Raw genomic sequence first — 18,907 nt, 5'->3', positions numbered from 1 at the left:
CCTCTAGTTCTGGACTCACCCATCAGAGGGAACATGCTTCCTGCCTCCAGTATGTCCAATCCCTTAATAATTTTATATGTTTCAATCAGATCCCCTCTCATCCTTCTGAATTCCAGTGTATACAAGCCCAGTCGCTCCAATCTTTCAACATATGACAGTCCCACCATTCCGGGACTTAACTTTGTGAACCTACGCTGCACTCCCTCAATAGCAAGAATGTCCTTCCTCAAATTTGGAGACCAAAACTGCACACAATTCTCCAGGTGGGGTCTCACCAGGGCCTTGTACAGCTGCAGAAGGACCTCTTTACTCCTATACTCAATTCCTCTTGTTATAAAAGCCAGCATGCCATTAGCTTTCTTCACTGCCTGCTGTACCTGCATGCTTGCTTTCATTGACTGATGTACAAGAACACCTAGATCTCGTTGTACTTCCCCAACTTCTCGTTGTAAAAAAAAAGTTAAAGTGAAAATAATGGAAGAGATAAAATTAAGAGTTCAAGAATTTGGCCATATCACCGGGAAGAGGCAGCTGGCCGGTAATGTAGTGACATCTGCACCAGACTTTGAGGCAAGTAGTCCAGGTTTCGAATCCAGGCAGCCCCTTGCATGCTTTCCATCCGTGCTGGGTTGTACACTGAGCTAGCAACTTGGCCCCAGAAAAATAAGACAAAAAAAATGCTTAAGGAATGACACTGTCCAATGTGCCTCAGGGAAGAACAATCGGGAAGAGGTATGAAAGATATGATGGTTCAGTAGTAGATCGATTTAATTTCCCGCTATGGAGATGCCAGAACTGAGAGAGTGCAGACATTTTGATGGTTGTAAGAATGTGGGAGATTACAGATAGATAGAGAGAGATAATATCATGATGAGATTTGCAAGTCAGACTTTAAAATCCAGACACTTGGACATTGATAATTAAAGCTTGGACAAAATACTGAATTCAGGCAAGCCATTGATTAGGTGGAATTGTAACCAGTAATTGTCATCCAATTAATTGACAAGGTTGACAAGTAATTGTCAACCTAGAAAAGCAGGAGTCATGAATTATTAAAAATACAAAAAAAGAAAATTTTTGATATGTTAACTAGTTTGAAAACTTCTGTGTTTGTATATAGAGAGGTCTGAATAGAAGGTTAAAGAAACTTTTTAAAATTTGAGAAAATTGGAGAGTGACTGATGAAAGATTATTTCTATAGACTGGACACTCAAGAACAATATTTTTGAAATTGACCCTTAAAGAGTCAGTGGAGAGGTTAAAATTATTGCTTTCAACTAATAGTATCAGAACGTAATTCGGTGAGCCAATACATTAACAATTTGATAGGATAAATACTTAAAGTATCAGATAAAAAGATTGAAAGAAGTGATGAGTAGAGTAAGAATAATCCTTCATGTAGCAAAATGGATTGAGGAGTAACAATAGCCTCTTTTGTATCATAGAAAGATTTTTAAAGATTAGCTTTATATAACACACGTACATTGAAACTAGAAACATACGGTGAAATGCATCATCTGTGTTCAATGACCAACATAGTCCGAGGATGTGCTGTGGCAGCCCACAGCCTACATCTCTGCCACCTGAGGCACTCCAAAGATTCAAAAGTTCAGTTATTATCAAAGTGTACAACTCTGAAATTCTTCTTCTCCGGATAGACACAAAACCAAGAAAGAAAAGGATCACCAGCCCCCAAATCCTCCCTCCCCACACAAAAGAACAAACAAAAATGGAACAGGCACATCGGCCCCCAAATCCCTTACCCACACACGAGAAAACGAGAAAGATCAAGCAAAAAACACAGAATATAAAAAAACTATAAGATGGGGGGGGAAGTCTATAGTCCAAGGCCACATCCAAAACGCAGAAAACCTGGGTAATATTCTCCGGGCACAGCAACAGGCTCTCCTCTCTCAGGTCACAGAGTGATCTCCAGCTATTAAAAGGCAGGCAACCGGTGCTCACCTTCCACATTTGCCTCAATGTTTCGACCTCCCTCATTGCTTTAATTGGTGAACTGTGGAAGCTTTAATTGGCAGAATGGAGTTGAACAATAGCTCATGCCCCATCCCGCAGACTTCTTGCCATGGAGTTTACATAGGCTGCCTCTGTTTCCCAGAATCCTCTTGGAGACTGCAGAGCACCGAAGCACTGAAACGAACTCCAAACTTCCACATTCACCTCGGCGTTTCAACTTCCCTTTTTGCTCGGTGAAATGGAGTCAAACATCAGCTCACAGCCTGCCTCACCATTCCCAACGTCCCTTTCTACTGCTGGATTTCTGACCTCGTTCTCCGCTCTACGTTGACAAGTACAGAACTGTGCAAGGGTCTTAGGCACACTAGCAACATATATGTGCCTTCGACTTCTGCACAGTACTGTAAATTTCCTTTCTCAAGATTCATTCTCCTAAATTCCAGAGATCACAACCACAATATCCATAATCAGTGACACTTGGAGTGCACATCTCTTAACAAATAATCCAACGTTTGGTCAAAGAACAAGATTCTTAAAAGGCAAAAGAGGTAAAAAGAGTTGGAGATCAGAATCAAGTGTGATTACTGTGAACTTTATCGTTTTGCAGCAGCCTTACAGAACAATACATTTTAAAAATTACTATAGTTTAATTTAAAGTAATTTATTTATTATTTAGAGAATAGGCTTTTCCAGCCCAATGAGTCGTGTCACTCAGCAAACCCACCTATTTAACACTAGCCTAATCACAGGACTATTTACAATGACCAATTAACCTACCAACCCAGTACGTCTTTGGACTGCGGCAGGAAACCGGAATACCTGGCAGAAGCCACGCGGTCATGGGGAGAACGTATAAACTCATTCCCGACAGCACCGGAACAGAGCTCCAGAATCCGAACGACCCAGGCTGTAGTAGCGTCACCCTAACCACTACACGACGATGGTGGCCAAAGTTGTAATGAGAAGGTCTTACAACTAAATAAATAGGCAAGTGAGGTTAAATTCCAGCAACAAGGAGCCAAATGCAAACTGCTGCAGGAGTTCAATGGGTTGAGCAGTATCTGTGGCGGGGGGGAGGGTGGGAAGCAGATAGCTGACGATTTGAGTAATGACCCTGCTCAAATTGTGGACTTGTATTTGCACAGTGGGTCTTCTTTTGCATATTGGTGTTGGTCAGTCTTTGATTATATTAATTATATTGTATTTGTTCTACTGTGAATGCCTGCAAAAATGAATCTCTGGGTTGTATCTGGTGACATACACATACCAATAATAAATTGACTTTGAACTTTAAACTTTATCCCTCTGCCTCCACAGATGCTGCTTGACCCCCCCTGAACCCCTCCAGCAGTTTAATTTTTGCTCTAGGTTCCAGCACTTGCCTCTCCCATGACCCCGGAAGTTAGGACTTTGCAGCTGAAAGCACGGCATTCAAAAGTGAAATAATAATTACGAGTTCAGAATTGGAGGAGTGCCAATATACTGCAGAGTTGTAGGGTTGAAGGAGATCACTGTGGTGGAGAGCGGTGGCGCTTTGCAAAACTTTGAAAACAAAAGAGTAGGAATTTCTAAAGCCAAGATTTATATGAATTTCTAGACTGCGATGTTATAAATGACTATTTTTACAGAGAGAAGAATAAAGGGTCAGACCAGTAAAGGAAAATCTTCAAAGTGAAAATTCAAGTTCAATTTTTCTAATCAGTCACGAAATCAAAGTCTGTGAGCAAAAAAAAAATCCATTGAATTAAGCTAGGCCTGAAGCACCAAAAAGAATTCAAATTGAACTTGGGAATTTTGCGGATTGAAATTTTGGAAAAGCAGAGAAATAGAGAAGGGAACAATAAGGACTGGAGATGATCATAGTTTCATATTACTGTGGTTGATATTATTACATTTACCAGGGTAAGACACAAGAAAAAATACAAATTGCTTTTAGATTTATATTTTGTTTCAGCCCTTCCCTCTGAGTCCAGGTCATCGACTCATTCAATGTGAAACGGGTCCTTTGGACTAACTAGACCGTGCCAATCAAGACAACCATGTAAGCTGGTGTCATTCACTTGTTTCGGTCCACAGCCCTCTAAACCTTTGCTGACATTGTACCTGTCGAAGTGTCTTTCAAATGCTGTTAGTGTACCAGCTGGTGGGTCAGATTGAAAAGGTCAGGATGTTGGGTCCGGAGTTCAGCTTGCTGCTCAGGAGGTTTAATTGTCTCTGCACTGAACTGAAGCTCTGGCCTACTAACTAATGGGCTCCTGGCTCAGCTGTGACTTGCTTCCTGGCTGTGAGCTCGTTTTCATCAACCTTAGTTCTGAATGTTATTTCCTTACTTTTACTGTTTGCATGATCTATCTATTTTTCTGCACACTTCATGTTAGACAGTCTTTTTCAATGGTTGCTGAATCAGTGCTGAAGAAGGGTCTCAGCCCAAAATGCTGACTGTTTATTCATTTCGATTTGAGTTTTGTGTTTGTTGCTTCTTCACTTAAAGTTGGCTTTCTTTTTCCGTTCCTAGGAAAGACATTCTGAGGTTTCTGGATGCAGAGAAGGACATTTCAGTGCTGAAAGGCAGGCTGAAGCCGGGGGATATCATCCATTATATTGTTGACAGGGACAGGACTCTGAATATATCCTACAGCCTGTACAAGCTATTACCAAAAATATCGCCAATGAAAAATAAACACTTCAAACAATGTGCAATTGTTGGGAATTCTGGAATTCTGCTCAACAGTGGCTGTGGACAAGAGATTGATGCTCATGAATTTGTGATAAGGTAATACTAAGAGTTTAATAAGATAATAGGCCTTGAAAAGCAAAACTCTGCAGATGCTGGAAATCTGAGATAAAAGCTGAAACTGCAGAAAATACTCAGCAGGTCAGGAAGCATCTGTGGAGAAAGACACAGATGACATGTCATCTAAGTGGGGAAAATTTAGAAGGAAATTCTGAATATTCCCAGATCTGCTGAGAACTCATTGATTGAAATGTCAGTTCTGCTTCTCCTTCCACAGATACTTCCTGAATGGAAGGTAACGTACCTGTTTGGAGCAATAAGGAAAGTTGATAAACACTGAATATCCTACTTCAGGTGAAGGAAGTGCTGCATTTTATTGGATAGAAGAATGGCTGAGCTACTGGAATGAGTGGGCAGAAATGGGTCTTTGTCTGGCAATATATAATAAGTTTTGTGCTAAAGGGTTGGTACTGGGGCCTCAGCATTGTATAAATTATAAGAATAATTTGGGCAAAAGCATTGAAGATGAGACTGCCAAGTCTGTTGAGGACACAAAGGTAGGTAGGGAATTAAGTTTTCGTTGATTGTATTGTATTTCTTCCTTCAAGAGGACCACAACCTTGCCATTGGGTTTGGAGGCTTGTGTGCCTCAATGACCCAGAGAGCTGTGTTGGCTGGAGTCAGGGCTTTATGCTTTGGCTCTTGGTAGGGTCACCCATACGAAACCGGTCAAAGTTTAGAGACCAGACTAAGAGAGGTCTACCGGTCCTCCAGGTTTGGGGGGAGGGGTGGGGTTCAGCTCAGGGCTAACAACCTTGACTGGTAAAACAAAATTGTTACGGGAACAGCGATGAAGAACCCTTCCACATCTGAGTGGCCAAGGACAGGCAGAGATGGAGGACCTTCATTGCTGTCCTAAACACCTAAATGGGCAGTAAGTAAATAATTGTATTTCTGTGTTTTACTAAGAATCACCAAAAGAAAATGAATCACAAGATAGATCATGGTGACATATATGGACTTCAATAATAAATTTACTTTAAACTTTGCAATGGATTCTTTCCATTCAAGGTGATGATCAAGGATGTATAAAGGTTACAAAGGGGTATAGCTAAGTTATGTGATAGGGCAAAGATCTGGCAATGTGGAGTATAATGTGAGAACACGTGATGAAAGATTTCATAGAACAGAAGGATATGTGCACGAACTGGAAAAGTCTCCTGTGCTGGTACAGCAAATAATTAGAAAAGTTAACAGGAAGTTATCAATTATTGCCAGGGACATTGATTAGAAAAACAGGGAAGTGGAGTGAGTTTATAGAGGAAGCTGTAGGCAGATACATTACTATATTTAACAGACTTTAGACAGGTACAAGATAGAAAAGGTTTGATATATACCAAACAAAGGCAAGTAGGCTTAGTTTGGATTGACATCTTGGTTAGCATGGATGAGTCGGGCTGAAGGGCCTGGTTCTGGGCTGCATAACTCTATGACCACACTCAGTGGCTGGTTTATGTAGTGCAAATATCTAATCGACCAATCATGTGGCAGCAACTCAATGCATAAAAGCATACAGGTGTAGTCAAGAGGTTCTGTTTTTGCTCAGACCAAACATCAGAATGGGGAAGAAAAGTGACTTTGACCGTGGAATGGTTCTTGGGGTCGGACAGGGTGGTTTAAGTATCTCAGAAACTACGGCTCTCCTGGGATTTTCATGCACAGCGATCTCTTGAGTTTATAGAATTTGATGTGAAAATTTTTTTAAAAACATCCAATGTGAGGCAGTTCCGTGGGTGAAAATGCCTTGTTAATGAAAGAGGTCAGAGGTGGATGGCTAGACTAGTTCAAGCTGACGGGAAGAAAAAAGTAACTCAAATTACCACACATTACAACAATGGTGTTCAGTAAACCATCGCTGAATGCGCAACACATCGAGTCTTGAAGTCGTAGGCTACAGCGGCAGAAGACCACGAACATACAAGCAGTGGTCACTCTATTAGGCTACATCAGGTACCTAATAAAATGGCCACTGAGAGTATAACACTGGCAAAACTTTAAAACAGCTGCTGTCTGTCGGAATTTACCACCTGTAGTTGGCTTCAGGTCGAAACCATGGAGATCATCTTTCAGCAGCAGCTTAAAACTTGTAAACTGCTTTGAGGTATCCAGAGGATGCGATGTTGCTATCGAACTGCAAGTGGATTAATTTGCCACTGTAAGCTGTCTGAGTAAATTGGTAGCATCTGGGGGGAGTTAGAAACATAGAAAACCTACAGCACAATACAGGCCCTTCGGCCCACAAAGTCGTGCCGAACATGTCACTACCTTAGAAATGACTAGGAGTTGCCGGGACTGTGAAAGGAATAGGCTGTCGACGGCATAGTCTGCTCAGTGCTCTCAGCTCCACCCAGCCCCTGATTTTTGCAGCTCAGGGCTAGGGAGAGAAGGCACAAAGAATTGTCCTGTTCCATCTGGCAAAAGTTGACTGCAACCCATCCCACCGATCCTAAAAGCTTGTTCGTATTGTGGGCTGTCCATAAGATTGATTGCCACGCGTACATCGAAACATACAGTGAGATGTGTCACTTATGCCAACGAACAACATAGTCCGAGGACGTGCTGGGGGCAGCCCGTGATGGTCGCCACACTTCCGGCACCAACATAACATGCCCACAAGTCACTAACACTAAACTGTACATCTTCTGGAATGTGGGAGGAAACCCGAACACCAGTGGGAAATGCATGTGGTCATGGGAGAGAATGTGTAGAAGCTTTCTTTACAAGCAGCAGCAGCAATTAAACCCTAATCTTCTGATTAATGGCACTGTAAAGCATTACGCAAACAGTTACACTACAGTGCCGACCTGTTTGTAACCTAGGCTGTTGCCAGGCATTCGTAACCTAGGGAAGAGCTGCAAATAAGAAGCTAACACACAGACCAAGTCATCAACAAATAGTAATTTTTTTAAAAAGGACCTAGTGCTTTCCTGGCGTATACCCAGCTTGAAGCACAAGAAGAGTTTCTTCATCAAATCGTAATTTCTAAACTTTTTATTTTTAAAAATGTAGTAACATTTAACCTTCCTAAACTGTAGTCTTTCTGAACTAGGTGCATTTCTCCTCTGAGTACAGTGGTGTGAACACACCATGTTGTGAAAATGATCTGATCTGATGTAATTCAGAGGTGTCGATGTCAGCGTCAGCCATCTTGGAAGTCGTTGTTTACAAATGTCGCTTACAGCCATGACCACTTTATTTGCTCATTCTATGTCAACATAACCCTGGGCACTATAAAAGTCAGAATTGAGATTAATGGTATTTTTAAAAAGATGAATAAAATCCTGGTGTTTAGTTTTTTAGAAGAATTTCTGAAAGGCTGCTCCGGGGATTCGGCTCTACGGACTCAAGTTGGTTCGGAATGCTGTTGCTCACTTATATGGTTTGCAAGACTGTGTTTTTTTAATTGGGTTCTTTTGGATTTCTTGCTTTGTGGCTGCCAGTGAGCAGACAAATCTCAAGGGTGTATAATTTATACATACCTTGATAATAAATTTACTTTGTATCTTGAATTGAGATGAAGTAGAACAGATAAGTCAGTACAGACCTTGGTTAGATCATAATGAAGAGCTCTCTATATCATTCATATTCTGCTCTTTCACTACCTCGCTGTTCTAATGTGATGAAATGATGTGCCTAGACAGCATGCATAACTAAGGAAGTTCTTGCAGAGGGAGGTAAATAGCTGGAATTCCCTACCCTAGAGGCTTGTAGAATATGAATTGCGGGCGATACTTAAAGGAGAGGCAGATAAAATGTACTGTTGTAATGAATTAATCTGTACGAATGGCACGCAAGTCAACTTTTTCACTGTACCTCGGGACCTTAGCGAAGTGGCTAGCACAACGCTTTACAGTACCAGTGACCCAAGTTCAATTCCCGCTGTAAGAAGTTTGTACATTCTCCCCATGACCACATGGGTTTCTTCCAGGTGCTCTGGTTTCCTCCCACAGTCCAAAGACGTACCAGTTGGTAGGTTAATTGGTCATTGTTAATTGTCCCGTGATTAGGCTGGGGTTAAATCAGGGGTTGCTGGGCAACGCAGCTCAAAGGGCCGGAAGAGTCTATTCTGCACTGCTTCTCAATAAATAAATAAATATGATAGTAATAAACCAATGTGCCAATTTTCACAATAAGAACACAAAGGGTATGACAAGAATGATATCAGTACTGAGAAATTATTCCAACCACCAGAAAAAGGCTGAAAAATGATAGAGGATTTGATAGATTAGATATATAGAAGGGTAATATAATAATTCCAACAGAGAATCCAGAGAAAACTATCTTGCCCCAGAGGGGTAAGAATATGGGACTTGCTGTAGCTCTTTTTCTATTTATTGTTACAGTCATTGTGTGATCAAGACAGTATATTTGTTTCAACTATTTCCTTTAATTGATGTATTTAAAGAAAGTTTGGTATGAAAGGAATGAAGGGATATGTAGGTAGAGACACACAAGCCACTAACTCACGACAGCAGAAGCCTATGATCAATCCCGACTTCGATTGCTCACTGTGTGGAGTTTGCATGTCCCCCTGTGACCACATGGGTTTCCTCCAGGTGCTGTAGCTTCCTCCTATATCTCAAAGATGTCCATATTGGTTTAAAAAAAATAAAGAATAGATTAGCTTTATTTGTCACAAGTACAATGATATATACGTCATTGGCATCAACGACCCAGCACGGTCTGAGGATATGCGGGGAGCAGACTGCAAGTGCCACAATGCTCCAGGTGCCAACATAACACATGCGTAGCTTACTAACCCTTACTAAGCTATACGTTGTTAGAACATAGGAGGAAACTAGAGCATCCGGAGGAAACCCATGCAGTCACGGAGAGAACGTACAAACTCCTTACAGACAGCGATGGAATTCAGAGTCAGAATATAAAGTTCAATATCACTGACATATGTCATGAAATTTGTTGCTTTGCAGCAGCTGTACAATGTAATACATAAAAACACAATGAATTACAATAAGAAATATATATTGAAAATTAAACGCAATAAGTAGTGGGAAAAGAGAGCTAAGTAAAAATAAGGTGGTGTTCATGGGTTGATTCATTGTCTGTTCAGAAATCTGATGGCAGCGAGGAAGAGAATGTTCCTAAATTGTTAAGTGTGTGTCTTCAGGCTCCTGTACCTCCTCCCTGATAGTAGCAATAGAAGAGGACATGTTCTGGGTGATGAAGGTCCCTAATAATGGATACTGCCTTTATCGAAGCATCACCTTTTGAAGGTGTCTGGGAAGGCTAGTGCCCATGATGGAACTGGCTGAGTTTACGAACTTCTGCAGCTTTTTCCACTCCTGTGCAGTGGCCTCTCCATATCAGACAGTGATGTAATCAAATAGAGTGTTCTCCATGGTACATCTGTAGAAATTTGCTAGAGTCTTTGGTGACAGAATGAATCTCTTCAAGCTCCCAATGAAATATAGTTGCTGACATACCTTTTTTGTAATTGCAACAATATGCAGGGCCTAGGATAGACCTTCAGAGGCATTGACACCCAGGAACTGGAAACTGCTCACCCTCTCCACTGCTGAACTCCGGCCTTCTGATTGCTGGCTCTGTAAAGCGATACATTAACCGCTAAGTTAAATTACCCCTGTGAGTAGATGGGTGGTAGTACTTAAGGCAGTTGATAAGGATGTGAGAATTTAGTAAAATGGAATTAATGTAAATGAGTAGTTGATGGTCAATGTGAATGTGGTGGGCTGAAGTACTTGTTTCTTTACAGTGTGACTCCATTGTTCTACGTTGAAAGAGATTAGTTGATAAAAGATAGAAGCTAGAATGTAATATAAACCCTAGCCTAAACTAAATGGGCTGAATGGCCTGTTTCCCTGCTCTAAAGATTATGTGACACTTCTAAACTTGCAGACTGCAGCCCAGTAGTCTACATGCAAACATCAACAACTGCCGTGTCTCCTGTGGGCTCTTCTTCACACTCCCTGGCTGCCTGGCATTTTACAGTCGTACTTAATGCTCCTCTAATCATTTAGAAATTCCTGAACTGTCAGGCACATTTCATCTCATTTCCACTCTTGGACTTAACAGCTGGATTCTCCTGAGAACGTTGGATTAAGTCCCAACATGCAGTTCAATTGGATTAGCTGGTTCCTGCTGCCTCTCAGTCTGGAATGAAATTGATGCATCTGTGTACCTTCAAGCTCTCAATAGACTCTTCTGTACTCGTTTCATGTATACATTAGAGCAGAGCCTCTTGTCTATACAGAATCCCGCTAAAATTTTCTTCTAATAATACTCTCCTCTTCAAGCTTCTTTCTTGCATGTTCATTCCATTTGTAATCTATTAAATGTAATAATTACCTCAATATGAAAGCCTTCTGAAAACTTAATCTTCCTTGATTCTAACCCCGCTCCGTTCTCCTAAGAGGCTATTGTGTGAGTGGACAATCCCGATGGCTTCTTACCAGAAGTATCAACCAATGTATTTCTAAACTGAAGCTGTAAAAGAGCAAAGACTCAGAATAAAAGGATGTCCCTTTAGAACAGTGATGAGGAGGATTTCTTTAGCCAGAGGGTGGTGAATGTGTGGAATTCATTTACCCAGATGGCTGTGGATTCAGATTCAGATTCAGTTTATTGTCATTTAGAAACCACAAATGCAATGCAGTTAAAAAATGAGACAACGTTCCTCCAAAATGATATCACAAAAGCACATGACAAAACAGACTACACCAGAAAATCCACATAATGTTTGGCAATCCCCAATCCAGAGTCCGGAGAGTCTGCTGCGTATTAATATCGCGCTACCATCTTAGCGCATTCCCCAGAAAGGAGCTCCAATCCCACTAGCCAAAACAAGACCAAAAACTAAAGCTACAAGACCTGCACAAAACCACATAGTTACAACATATAGTTACAACAGTGCAAACAATAGCATAATTAATAAAACGCAGACCATGGGCACAGTAAAAATAGTCCAAAGATGTTAAAAGACTATAAGTTCAAAAGAAACCACCACACAGTTCCCACAAGTCCTCAGGGTCCTTGATAGACTCGCCATCCCATGCCGGCGGCAGAAGGGAGTACCCCCGCTATGGATTTCCAGAGCACCGCCCGACTCATCCTTGCAGACACAGCACACAATGAAAGCTCCGTCGAACCCAGCCTCGCAGACACGGCACACACTGAAAGCAACCTGACCACAGCGGACTCCGAGTCCGTCGAACCTCCGAGCCTCCGATCATCCCCTCCGGCACAGCTTCTCCGAGCACCATCCTCTGCCGAGCGTATTAAGACGCCCCCGCATTGAGGCATTGGGAACATTTAAAGCAGAGGTTGATATGTGCTTGATTAGTGAGGGTGTCAGAGGTCATGGGAAGAGCGCTGTAGAATGGGGTTCAGAGGGAAGATGTATCAGTCATGATTGAATGGTGGAGCAGACTCAATGGACTGAATGGCCCAATTCTGCAACGTCCAATAGTCTAACTGCGTGTTCACTCTTTTCCTCCATCTTCTTCATGTCCTTTCTTTCCTTTTCCACTCTGTCTTTTTATTTTCTTTCTTCCTTTCTCTCACTTTGTTAGTACCTACCCTAATGCGAGGTTGCACAGAGTGGTGGAACAAGCTTGGTGGGAGGCCACTTTCTGAACATAATAACTTGCAGTTGGGAGACGCACTTTGAAATTCTTCAGTGCATTGGGTTTTCCCTTGACTTGTGTCATGCAAGCTTTGCTTCCATGGCTGCTGGAAATTAATTGCTTCATATAATTTTATTGAACCTTATTCGGAAGTTGAACTTCCTCATTTACATTATGCCTGTAGAAAACATTAAAATATACACTCAGTGGCCACTTTACTAGGTATAGTTATACACCTGCTCATTAATGCAAATACCTATTCAATATTTTGTACAGCTGTAACTATTGTGTTTGATATTGGGGGAGAGTGCAGAGAGCACACCAGCACAGCAGTACGCAGACCATTCAACTGAATTTTATTGATAACCTCCCTTGTACAATATGTGAACTCCTCCCACGTGGGTGCGGCTGCGTGGCATAGGGTTAACCCATTAATGACCATAACACTTCCTCTTCTTGAAACAAAAAAGAAAAACTAGGCATGTGCTTCTTGTCTATGGAACTACACTGAAAATATATTCACTGAAATTGAGTGATTCAGTTCACTTCACCCATGGCACGCAACGTGCGCTCCTTACATAAACATAAAAAAGAATTGCAAAAGTATAACTGTCTTTCAATTTATTTTTAATAGTCTCTTTGTTTTCCTCCTTTTATTCACCAATTCCTTTTTTTGTAAGAACAGTCTCATTTTGTGAAATGTTAGAACTCTTAAGAAAAAACTGAATCTAATGGAGATCAGGGTAGACTACCTGAGCACTGTGGCAAAGTGAGAGGATTACTCTGCTCTTGCCCCAAACTATTAGACTCTATGTGAACTCCTCCCATGTGAGAACAGCTCATATGTGAGTGGCATAGTATTAACCCATTAACTACCGCACCAGTAACATGAAGTTGGACTCTTATTCTCAAGTACAACCTTCAGATACTATACCCTGTTCTCAGACCCTCAGTATTGGTTGCCCAAGTCCATCAATGTCTTGCCCCTCCATCTCACAAGAAACTGGAAAACAAACAATTAATTACAGAAAATAATAAAAATATTCAGCAGGTCAGGAGACATTTGTGGAGAAATAAAACAGAGTAGATGTTTCAGATCGAAAACTTTTTGAATGCTGACTGAAAGGTTCAAGGCTGTCCTTTGGGCAACATCTTATCCTCATCTACAGTAATTTTATTTATAAAGAGATGGTGAAATCAAAATTCAATATTTCCAATTGTTACGTACCCCGTAACTGGGTATCTAACCAGCAGAGAAAGAAGAATCCATTGGAGTCTGGTGGTACCAAACTAAAGGTGTTTATTAATAAAAATAAGCAAAACCATATCAATAATGCAAATATACATATAAAGCAAGTTAGCAGTAATAAACCTAAAAGTGTAGGAATAATAATAATCAATAATAAACAAGCTCTATTGATGTCTAGGGGTAAATAAATGGTCATAGAAAAGTATAAAGTTCAGTTCAGTTCATGAGTGCTGATGTAGTTATGGTTGTTGTATTGTAATCGTTGGGGGGAGAGAGAGAGCAAGAGCGAGCGAGAGGTAACAGCTACAGCAGCCAAACCTTCCTTTGCTTTCTTAATCCGTCGTATCGTTGTGGTCATTCAGTTATGACCCCTCTGGTCTTCAGCCAGACCGTTCTTCTGTGGTGGACTCATCACTCTGGCATGAGTGGACACACACACAAGTCCCCACCGGCCCTGCTGTCACACTGATAGCCTTACTGACCGACCTCCTGGTTTGGTCTTCGAAGCCCCCACCTTTCTTGTGGGTTCCAACACTCAATCAGTGTCCACTGGCGTGTCTGGAGGGTGTCTCTCCAGACCTGTCTTTTTATCCCTACTAACGGAGACTCAGCTATCAATCAATTTTGAATGACTGTGTCCATCAAATCAGGCCACTCCTTCAGTCCACTGAGGAATGTTATTGAGCAAACTATTGTCCTTGCAGCGAAACAGTAAATAATTCAAAAAGGAGTCATAATACAGTTAATCAGCAATTTCCCCCTCTCTCTTATCTGTCGCAGATGTTCTTACCTGTTTTTCATCTCTTTCTCATGGTCAGCATAACAACAGTAATAGTTCGTGGTTCTCAGGGGGGATGGTTAACTCTGTATCCCATTGTCCATCAGGTCTGTTCATCACTCATAACACAATGTAATATTTTTTAGTCTGGCTATGCACCTTTTCTGGAAAGCATCCTCTCTCTCTCCCCTATCTCTATTGCTGGGCTTCAGCCCTCTCTTCCCTCCCATTCCTGATGAAGGGTCTCAGCCCGAAACGTTGGCTACTCTTTTCTCACGGATGCTGCCAAACCTGCTGAGTTCTTCCAGCATTGTGTACGTATTCTCTCTCTCTCTCCTTTGATGCTGTCAGTGGATGGTGCTGGAGTTTGTGGTTTTGGGCAATGTTTAATCAACGTAATTTGTAGATTGGATTCTGTAATTCATGTTATGATGAGTTTCTGGTTTTTGTTTGCTGTCACACAGTTGGCTGATAAGATATTTGCATTAACGAGCACGTGTACGTAATAATGTGGCCATTGAGTGTGTACTTTTGCATGATTGCTGAGCAGTTTGATGATTGCCCTGTATAAGAAAGTTATGGTTTTATATGTAGACCCTTTCAACTGAATATGAAACTGGAAGGTAAACAAGCTCTTTTAGAACAATAATGGAATTCTGGTAGGATTCAGGAGCTGATCTTTAATAAGGAAACTTGTATCTTTAATTATGTAAGTAACAGGATTTTCAAAAGGCTGAAGAGAGGAAAAAGTTAAAGACACAAATGACGCTGAAATGCTTTCATTAAGTCCAACAAGAGTGGGTGAATGACAGGTTAATTGTTAGTGTTATTGTTTCAGGATGTCTGACCATTCCTGAAAACTTCTAGCATCTTCCTTAAATAGTCTATGTGACAGTAAATAGCCACTGAAGCAAAGAAGTGAGCTGATAATATCTGAACAAGAGTACAGCACTCCCACTGTGGTTCATTAGAGCTTGACCCTGAATTATATGTTTGTGGTCTGAAGTTCGGGTTGAACTTTCAGCTTCTGTGTTCAGGGACACGGACTCTGTTGGATATCAAGGAATTGACCAGTCAAGCATAAACACGAGAGATTCTGCAAATGCTGGAAATCTTGAGCGACACACACAAAAGGCTGGAGGAATTCTGCAAGTCAGGCAAAATCTGTGAAGCAGAATAGGCTATAAGCAGTTTGGAATGAGATCCTTCATCGGGTTTATTCGTCTCCATAAGTACTGCCTGATTTGCTGAGTTCCTCCAGCATTTTTGTGTCTGTTAATCAATCAGTGTCCTTTTTTCGCTTTCAATATTAAGATCCAGCACAGTGCCCACTTAGAATCAGGGATAACGACAAATGATTAATTTGCAAATTAATTTGTTTTAAGGTGTAATCTTGCCCCAGTTGAAGAGTATGCGCAGGACGTCGGACTGAAGACTGATTTGGTGACTATGAATCCTTCTGTGGTTCAGCGTGCATTTGAGGATCTGAAGAACGAGACATGGAAGGAGAAACTACTGCACCGGTTAAAGATGCTGGACGGCGCAATTCTCTGGATTCCAGCGTTTATGGCCAAAGGGGGAGAAGAGCGCGTAGAGTGGGTGAACAACCTCATCATAGAGCACAAAATCCACGTTCAGACAGCCTATCCATCACTAAGGCTTCTACATGCAGTACGGGGGTAAGTACCAACCTCACACCAGAACCCACATGCCACTTGGCCAAAAGCCTCCAAAATACACGCAACACTCACAAAATACCGGAGGAACTCAATGAGTCAGTCAGCATCTATGGAAGGAAGTGGATAGTCAACATTGCTGGCCGAAACCCTTCACCAGTCCAAGTGAAGGTTCTCAGCCCAAAATGTCAAACAACCCCAGTGAAGGGTCTTGGCCTGACATGTTGACCAATTCATTTCCCTCCATAGATGTGCCTGATCTGTTGAGTTCCTCCAGCATTTTGTGTGTGTTGCTCATGATTTCCAGCATCAGTAGTCTCTTATGCATCTCCAAACTGCACAGTCGATTTCACTGTCTACATAGAATTATGAGGGGGGGAGATGGGGTAGATAACTAGAATCTGTTTCCCATGGTAGAGGTGTCTATAATGGGAGTGTAGTCTTAAGGAGATAAGGGAGCTTTATGGGGGATCTGAGGAGTAACATGGGAGGCATGGTTAGCGTAATGCTATTATAGCCCAATGACCCAGATTCAATTCCACTGCTGTCTGTATGTTCTCCCCATGACTGTGTGGGTTTTGTCCAGGTCCTCTGGTTTCCTCACTCATTCTTAAGACAATATGGATTAGTAGGTTGACTGGTCACAGGGGCGTAAGTGGGTGGCCCGTTACTGTGTTGTATCTCTAAAGAAAAAGCCTTATCACACCAATACTAGTTAGTATCTGGAATGGTCTGTCAGAGCAGGTGGTGGAGGCAGGAACAGGAAAAGGAGCAACAGGGCCATCAGGACAGGTACGTGAGTGAGCAGGGCACAGAGGAATGTTAAATTAATGCAGGTAAGAGGGATAATTACACTGGACAACACATTTTTTGGAGGTATGGCTTCCTCAGAATTTTGTATTGTTTATGATTGACCATTTAAAGCTGAATACAAATATCATTTGAGACAATGTGTATCACATAGGAATTTGGGGAAACTAGCAATTAACTTTTATTGAATACAATGCATTTAATTGCACAATGATGCTGATGCTTTTCATTTGTATTCAGTGTCTGAGGCTTCTCATTTAAGTGTCTGACAGTAATCAGACAGCATTCATGGATTCCGGTTGTTCTGATACTGTTTCTCCATGAGCACCACGTCCTGGTGAAACCTTTCACCATGCTCGTCACTGGCAGCAGCAGGAGTTGCAGGGAAGAAGTCTAAATGGGAATGCAGAAAATTAATCTTTTGTGACATGTTGCACTTCATTGTTTTTTTAATGCTTGATGCATGTTGTCAACCAGCTGCACGTAGTCTGATGCTCTGTAGCTGCCAACAAAATTTTCAACAACATTCTTGAATGCCTTACATGTGATTTTCTCCGGTCCTGCTAGAAGTTCTTCAATTTGCTTGTCATCAATGACCTGTCTGTTTTGTGAACCAACAATATGCCATCCTTAAACTTGGTATCAGTTATTCTAACTTGAATTGTGAATTAAAATAACAAACACAGGCAATTTCAAAAAATGTTGCATGATAGAGAAACTCCATGGAGATTTTCATTATGAACAGTCCAAAATCCATAAGATCTGCCCAAAAATGTTTAGGAAGCAAAATCTCTGTTGTCCGGTGTTATTAAGATGGTCACAACATGGACGCAGTAATCCACAGGATCTATTTCGGTGCTTTACAGTTCAATGATCGGTAAAGTCATTGCCCTACTGGCATCTCCTGAGGAAGGCTGGCCTTAGTCCTGTCACAGGCTCAATATTCTGTTCGAGGCAATAAATGAGAACCTCACACTGGTTGCAACCTCAAAAGAGATTATGGTTATAATGAGGGCATCCATATCAATACCGGTGGAGATTCATTGTGGCCAAAATGATTCATTTGTCCCTTCATGGAGAATGTTCCAGCCAGCAATGCCATTTGATTTACAAACATGTCTCAGATTCAGATTCATTTACTTATCACATGCATATCGAAGCATATGGTGAAATGTGCGTCGTTTGCATTAAAGACCAACACAGCCTAAGGGCGTGCTGGCGGCACCCTGCAAGTGTTGCCACACATTCTAGCACCAATGTAGCTGGTCTGGTTGGAAGCTGATATCAGGAATTGCCGGGGAAAGCCCAGTTCGATTTTTGCTCTATTAATATGAATGAGCCAACAATTGTGCAGCATGTGCTTCTGCTCATCCAATTGCCAGGTGTACGTCTTCATACATAAGGTGCAGTTGCTCAATAATTAGCAGTAGAAACCCAATGGATTCTCCCCAGACTAATGCAAGGTGTTTGAGGCTAATTTGCTGCCTCACTGACTAAACCCAGTATAACGGCAACTCACTTTTTTATGGTTTTAACAGCAGCAGAAAGTCCCTTGTTGCCTCACGAGCACTTCACCAAATATCAAGCCACATGAGAAGATTATTAGAGCAGGTGAAAAAAAAATTGGCCGAAGTAGTGGATTTTAAGGGTAAGAGGAAAATTAGGAGGCTAGGACCTTGGCGTCTGAGATCAGAGTCACTGGAGATAGAATGATTAAATCTAGGGCTGTTTGGAGGGACTTTAGAGACAGATCACAGAACGGACTCTCTGGGCCACAATGTTGTGCTGAAGTAATTAATCGAGTAATTAGATGTCTAATTTAATTAATCCCTCCTGCCTATACCATGTCTATATTCCCTCCATTCCCTGTGGAATCATGTAGTGTCGAAGAGCCTCTTAAACACCTCTTTCTATTTGCCTCCACCACCACTCCTGGCACCAGCAACAACTCTCTGTGTAAATGAAAAACTTGTCCAGCACATCTTCTTTGAACTTCTCCCTTCCCAACGTAAATGCACG

The 18,907-nt window shown here is 41.6% G+C and overlaps 1 protein-coding gene across 1 annotated transcript in view; it reads left to right on the top strand.

The window, feature by feature from the left end:
• st8sia2 (ST8 alpha-N-acetyl-neuraminide alpha-2,8-sialyltransferase 2) overlaps positions 1-18,907 on the top strand; it is a 65,644-nt gene that overhangs the window by 35,622 nt on the left and 11,115 nt on the right. Inside the window, exons 4-5 of the mRNA XM_073032574.1 lie at positions 4,493-4,750; positions 15,788-16,081. Coding sequence (XP_072888675.1) covers positions 4,493-4,750; positions 15,788-16,081 — 552 coding nt within the window. The remainder of the gene's footprint in view (positions 1-4,492; positions 4,751-15,787; positions 16,082-18,907) is intronic.

This window comes from Hemitrygon akajei, chromosome 30 (assembly GCF_048418815.1).
Source record: "Hemitrygon akajei chromosome 30, sHemAka1.3, whole genome shotgun sequence".
In the NCBI taxonomy this organism is placed as follows: domain Eukaryota; kingdom Metazoa; phylum Chordata; class Chondrichthyes; order Myliobatiformes; family Dasyatidae; genus Hemitrygon; species Hemitrygon akajei.
Note: the sequence above shows the minus strand (reverse complement) of the source record. Positions and strands in the feature narration are given on the sequence as shown.